This window comes from Impatiens glandulifera, chromosome 1 (genome assembly GCF_907164915.1).
Source record: "Impatiens glandulifera chromosome 1, dImpGla2.1, whole genome shotgun sequence".
In the NCBI taxonomy this organism is placed as follows: Eukaryota; Viridiplantae; Streptophyta; class Magnoliopsida; order Ericales; family Balsaminaceae; genus Impatiens; species Impatiens glandulifera.
This window is the reverse complement of record NC_061862.1, coordinates 35,019,995-35,026,831: the sequence shown is the minus strand read 5'-3', so window position 1 is coordinate 35,026,831 and position 6,837 is coordinate 35,019,995. Positions and strand designations below refer to the sequence as shown.

Genomic DNA, 6,837 nt, shown 5'->3' with positions numbered 1-6,837 from the left:
TTAAATTTTAAGTTGATATTCAAAAATTATATTTTTAAAATTAAATTAATATCAAATTTGTAAATTTGTGTAAGAGGGAAATAAAGTTGTTAAAGTGAGAGACTTAATAAAATATTTGAAAGTTCACCTCAAATATGTTCGAAAAATAAATAAATTTATTAAAATTGATTAATTCGTTAATTACCCGTTTCATCTGCTGAAAATTTCATAATAACGATGTGAATCTAATTTTTGAAATAGAATTTATATCATAATTATTTATAATTTCAATAGTTATTATTTATTTCCTTATAACTTTTTAAGAAAAAAAGTCACTTAGATGTATGTACTTGTACAACTAGCTCATTATATAAAAAGTCATTTAAACCTACGTATTATCAAAAATTGCCTCATTTAGCCTCTTTTAGTAACCAAAGTTAATTTTTATTTTTAAATTTATATATTTATTAATTAAATATTAATATATTTTTTCTCTCCTTCTTTTACATTAATTAAACCAGATAATTTATTTCAATCTTAATTTTTTTTATTTCATCTACATTTTTTTACCAGTTTTTATTTTTTTTATAAATCTTAAATTCTTATTTTTGAAAAAACTTTAACAACTTATTTATGAATTTTATGTTTTATTATAATTTATATATTTTTTTAAATTTTCTTATTTAATTTAATATGGACAAAAATAAAATTAATAATTTTTTATTTAATTTTTGTTCATAACTTATAGTAATAGTAAATAGTATTGTTTATAGTAATAGTAAATAATATTATTTTTGTCTAATATTTGATTATTACTATTTTAGTGTTTGATTAATGGATTGTTATTATTATCTAAATATTAATTAATTTATTTTTATGTTAAATAATTTTTATTATTAAAAGGATAATCATTGAGACTAAATAATTTTAAAATAATTAATATAATATAAGAAAACAAATATAAAAAAGAAGAAAAAAATATAAAGTTAAAATAATTAATAACGAATGCCTATATATATATATAATAAAATTAAAATAAACAATAATAAATACTTATGTAAAATTAAAAAAATATTTATAAAAAAGATAAAAATAAAGGATTCATTTATTAATAAAAGAGGATGGGAGAGAAAATATATTAATATTTAATTAATAAATATATAAATTAAAAAATAAAAAGTAATCATAGTTTACTAAAAAAAGGCTAAATGAGCCAATTTTTTTATAGTACATATGATTTAAATGAACTTTTATTAATACATACGTCTAAATATCTAAATGAGCTAGTGCTGCAAATACATACGTCTAAGTGAGATTTTTTTTTTTTAATAAAATTTTGAAATTTTCATACATTTACCGCACTGGTAATTTTGTTATCATCGGTACCATATACCTTATCAATTTTGTTGATATACTTAAAAAAAAAAATATATATTTTTTTTTTTCATTTTACATTTTACATTATGGTATTTTTGATATATATCAATTTTTCTATATATTAAAAAAAATCTAAATAATAATAATAAAAAGAAATTAGTTCCTTAATTTTTTAATTTCGGGTCTGACAGGTCAGGGTTGGGTATCCGACTCAAATTAGACCCAAAAATTTTGACGCAAAATTTTTATTTCCTGATTTATTGGATCTTTTGGGTCCATTGTCATGCCTAATGTTCATTGAGTTGCCTACCCAGTGATTTAACTTTTAACCCACCTTTATCTAGTGTTCTCAATCCGGCCTTTCAGTCAAATTAATTTTTATGAAAGATGATTCCAAGCGAATGGCCCTAATAGTAAATACCCTTCCAATTATATAAAATCTTAAAGGTGGGAACAGAAAGCAACTAGCATGTGAAAAGAGTGAGGGTCACGTTCACAGATGACCTTGACTCTGAAAAGAGTCCTAAAAGTCGTACAATGTTTATTGTTTCTATGGAGCCCTTACTATATCCCTTTAATTATTTATTTAAAAAGACAATGAGTGCTATTTAGATATTTTCTAATAAGCCTATCCGTTTGTCAATTCCCTTGTGTAGGGTACAAATTATTCTCATCAAACAATATACACATTCTAATTCAATTCTAATTTATGCTGTTTTTCAGATGAACTGGGATGAGAAGAAACTCAAATTCCAAAACAAAAGAGGATTTAAGGAGCTACCTTCGATACAATCTTTAACAAAGTTCTATATATTACATTACACACATGAAGCAACCAGGTACTAAGACCAAAATCGGGTTCAAAACTTGGCTGGCAATGGAGAGGCGGAAGGTGTCAGATTCATCGGAGATCGATCAGCACCACCACCACGACGGTTTGAGTACTTGGATGCAGTTTTCAGTGACTGAATCTCTTCTAAAGTAGCTAAAACTTGAGACATTTTTGGGCGTGCTTTAGCCTCAGATTTCAAACATTGAAGTGCAAGGCTAGCAGCCATAAAAGCTCCCTTTTGAGGATATTGCCCTTCCAATTTCGTGTCCATAATTCGAAACAATTTTCGTTTATCTCCCAAATAAGGCATTGCCCACTCCACTAGATTATGTTCCACACCAATCCTCGTACTATCAACTGCTCGACGACCAGACAATAATTCCAATAAAACCACACCGAAGCTATAGACATCACTTTTTGCAGTTAAACGACCTGTTTCACCATTTAATTTTGAAGATTCATAAAATAATTCAAAATTTTTGACAACAGAAACAGAATCCTGCAAACAAACAGGTTTATACCTGTGGCAACATATTCAGGGGCTGCATAACCATGGGTACCTATAACTTGAGTCGAGACGTGTGTCCTATCACCCGTTGGTCCTGCCTTAGCCAACCCAAAGTCCGATAGTTTCGCAATGAAATCCTACGTTTTTTAATATTATTTCCATGTGAAAACCAATGTAACCAATAAAAGGAAGTCAACAAAAAAAACGCTTATACTTGTCCTTACCGGATCTAGAAGAATATTCGAAGCCTTGAAATCACGATATATAACTTGCTCCTCATTATCATGTAAGAAACAAAGGCCTGTTGCAGCTCCTATTGCCACTTTGATCCTTATAGCCCATGAAAGAGGTTGAGCCCCTCCTACACAAAGCAATAAATAAAATAAAATCAGTTTTGGAAGTTTTTTTTTATAACACAAATTGTCACTTCATCTAAATAATTAAGTGCTAATTTGAATTACATCCTTAATTATTTAAATTTAACCTAGATTAATTTGGTAAGTTATAAATGATTTAACTCTTTTAACATACTAAGAAAGTAGAAAATACAAAATTTAACACACTTGGAGCCAAAAACTTACTTATCAGATCAAATTTCCTTTTAATCATCACTTTATTCAATTTTATTAACAAAAATACTAAAATACATCTACTTTATTCCTATAAAAAGAACATTATAGTAAACTACTCATATCATCAAGTTCATGAGTTCGAATCTTTACATCCGAACCATGTATAAAAAACCCAAATAAACTACTCTCTCAAAACGAACACATCTAATAAGTTATTGTAGTTAATGATTTTTTTAATTAAGAAAAACTAACTTAACACCCAACCATCATGATTCCCCATTTCAACTCAAAGTACTTTCAGTTAAAGTACTTTCAGTTAAAGTACTTTCAGTTGAATTGGAATTAAACCGTGACCTTATAGTCTCTTAAGTCGACTCTAACCGTTCATAGAAGGTAAAATAGTCTTAAATTTATTTCTCAACATTGGTTTCACATATATCCACTTAATTTTCAGTTCTATAGATCACATAATTAAGAAATAGTTTATAAGTAAGAACTCACTTCTAAAAAGATGATTCTCCAAGCTTCCTTTTGGAAGGAATTCATAAACCAAGAGCCTATTATCACCTTCAGAACAGTATCCAATCAATTTCACCAGATTAGGATGATGAAGTTGGCCAAGATAGTTAACTTCAGTCTGCACAAATAGTTTAATCCATATCAGAAAGAAAGAAAAGAACAATTCAAAGACAAAATATTATCAAATTCAACAAAAAAAACATACCAACCACTCCTTGTGACCTTGAAATCCTTCAGGTTTAAGTTTCTTCACAGCAACAACAACACCAGATCCAGGCTTTGAAGCAGTTAACGTTTGTTCATCAATCCAACCTTTAAAGACAGAACCGAATCCTCCTTCACCAAGAAGACTATCAGGACGGAAATTTCTAGTCGCGTTCTTAAGCTCGTTAAATGAGAATGCTTTGGTATGTGGAGAAGAAAGAATTTCTCCTTCTGATCGTGGAGTTGGAAGAATCACACTCGTGTTTTCTCTATAAGACGGTACTGTCAGTTTCGGAGGTACCCTTTTGCCGGAAACTCTTGAAGTTCCTGAAATCAGAGACAACGATTAATCAGATCGTGAAACAAACTATTCATAAAAGTCTGAAAGTGAAATCGAAATGGAAATTATGAGTAAAAACTGAATCGATTACCAGAATTGTTCGAAGGACTTTGAGCTGTATCAATCTTAGCAGACGATTCTAGACAATTCCCCATCTGTTAACAACAAAAACGAAGAACTAGAGAGAGAAGATGGAGTTCTTAGTGAAGCTTGTGGGCGAATTCAATGAAAATGGAGGAAGCTTCTTAAATCGGAAATTTGCAGGGGAAAGAAAGGGGAAAGTGGAAATGAAGTTTAAAAAAAAAATAAAATAATAATAAATGACGCAAGCAAAGCATGCACCTGTACATGTATTAGTATTATATTATTTATTTTTTTTATAAATAAAATAAAATATTTAAAGGAATTGGATAGAAGGAAGCAATGACGCAACGTCGTCAACTGACTCGTCTCTATCTGATCCGGTTTATTTTTGAACTGTACTCTTTATGTAACTTGTCTTATTCTTTGACTTTAGTATATATGTCAAAACTTAAAATTATTGAAAAAAAAGTTTTGTTTTTACTTATAAATTTTTAAAAAAATCTAGTGAGAAAAAAAAATAATGATTGGTGATGATTTTGAGAAGGTAATGGTTATTTTTGTTAAAAAAATTTAAAATGTATTAATATATATGAATAAAATAAAAAATAATAATTTAAAATATAGAATATTTTAGTATTTTGGTTAATGAAATGAGTGATGTGATTGTTGAGAATTGATTGATTGGAAAATTGATTTTGAATTGTTTTTTTTAAAAAACTCAAAGAGAACAAGGCCTTAATGTTTTAACTCGTTTATGTATTGTGGTGCGAGGATTCAATAATTTAAGAAAATTTAACATCGTGAACTACATGGGTTCACGAACTATATGGGGTTGAATTGTGATTGTTGTTTCAAAAACCATTTAACCTAATTTTCTATTATGTAGAAAGAGTAACGAAAGTGGAAACGAAATATGTCTCGGCGGGAGAGAAAATGATTGCCGCTTAAATTCGAACCATCGTTTCTAGTTCTCGACAAGATAAAAGGCAGCTGACATTACTATTCAAATTACCAATTTTTCTAATTCATAACTCTACATACCATATATTGCGTTAGGTCTCTTAAAAGCAACAAAAATATACTTAGTCTTTTCAAAATATTTAATAAATATATACTTAAGTTTAAAAAGTATGTTGCAAAACAGATGAAGAAATAATTTGCTATATTTACACAATATTCACAACCACATATATATTATTTATTGGATTAGGTCTCTCCAAAACAACTAAAATATCATTGTCTTTACAAAATATTTAATGAATATATACTCAAAGTTGAAAAAATATGTTGCAAAATAGATGAAGAATTGATTTGCAATATTTACACAATATATTCAATGTCCTAAATCTAGTTACAAAATATGTTAGTATTCACACTGTTTGAAATTCCCGATTCTGAGCTGAGTTGGAGTTGGGTTTGGATTTTTTTTAAATTTATTTATAAATTATATATTTTTTTAATATTTTATTGAGTATTTATTAAGAAGAAATAATGTTTGAGGTTTTTTTAGTTATATATATATTAACAAATTTAATAGGAAAAAAGCTCACGTACTTGTACAAATATAAACGTATGTACTATAAAAAAATTGGCTCATTTAACCTTTTTAGTAACCATTGTTAACTTTTATTTTTAAATTTATATATTTATTAATTAAATATTAATATATTTTCTCTCTCTTTCCTTTTCATTTATTATTTCATTTATTACTAATAGAATCTTTTATTTTTTAATTTTTTATAATTTTTTATTATTCCTATATGAGTATTTATGATTGATTGTTTTAATTTTATTTTATATATATGAGCATTCATTATTAATTATTTTAACTCTATATTTCTTCTTAATTTTTATATATTTTTTTTATATTTATATTAATTATTAATTATTTTAAAATTTTTTAATCCCAATAATTGAATATAACAATAAAAATTCTTTCAGTAATAAAAATCCTTCAACACAAAAATAAATTAATTAAGAATTAAGAATTGAATAATAATAAAAACTCATTCATCAAACACTAAAAGAGTAATAATCAAATATTAGACAAAACAATTCATTTACTACTAATATAAGCCGTGAATAAAAATTAAATAATAAATTATTAATTTCATTTTTATTTATATAAGAAAAAACCTTTTTTCATTTTTATTATATTAAATTAAATAAAAAAACCCTTCAAAAAAATATTATAGTAAAACATAAAATTTATAAATAAGTTGTTAATTTATAAAAAAAAATGAGAATTTAAGAAATATGAAAAATAAAAACTAATAAAAAAAGAAAATTAAATATAAAAAAGAAATTAATATTAAAATAATAAAAAAATTTAAAAATAAAATAAATTACCTAGTTTAATTAATGAAAAAGAAGGAGAGAGAAAATATATTAATATTTAATTAATAAATATATAAATTTAAAA

The 6,837-nt window shown here is 25.8% G+C and overlaps 1 protein-coding gene across 1 annotated transcript; it reads right to left on the bottom strand.

Moving 5' to 3' along the window:
• Nucleotides 1–1,991: 1,991 nt before the first annotated feature.
• Nucleotides 1,992–4,576, bottom strand: LOC124921932 (probable serine/threonine-protein kinase PBL3). The gene is made up of 6 exons (XM_047462639.1): nucleotides 4,423–4,576; nucleotides 3,993–4,318; nucleotides 3,770–3,905; nucleotides 2,921–3,057; nucleotides 2,710–2,833; nucleotides 1,992–2,620 (listed from the first exon to the last, which is right to left on the bottom strand). The coding sequence occupies exons 1-6, from the start codon at nucleotides 4,484–4,486 to the stop codon at nucleotides 2,217–2,219; spliced, it is 1,191 nt and encodes a 396-aa protein (XP_047318595.1). The 5' UTR covers nucleotides 4,487–4,576; the 3' UTR covers nucleotides 1,992–2,216.
• Between the last annotated feature and the right edge of the window lie 2,261 nt (nucleotides 4,577–6,837).

What these genes read in the sequence shown, in the direction of transcription:
- LOC124921932 (XM_047462639.1), bottom strand. Translation starts at nt 4,486, where the DNA reads ATGGGGAATTGTCTAGAATCGTCTGCTAAGATTGATACAGCTCAAAGT. An exon ending in AAGTCCTTCGAACAATTCTG is followed by an intron (nt 4,319 to 4,422) that starts GTAATCGATTCA and finishes CTCTGATTTCAG; the next exon opens with GAACTTCAAGAGTTTCCGGC. An exon ending in GGAGAATCATCTTTTTAGAA is followed by an intron (nt 3,058 to 3,769) that starts GTGAGTTCTTAC and finishes TGCTTTGTGTAG; the next exon opens with GAGGGGCTCAACCTCTTTCA.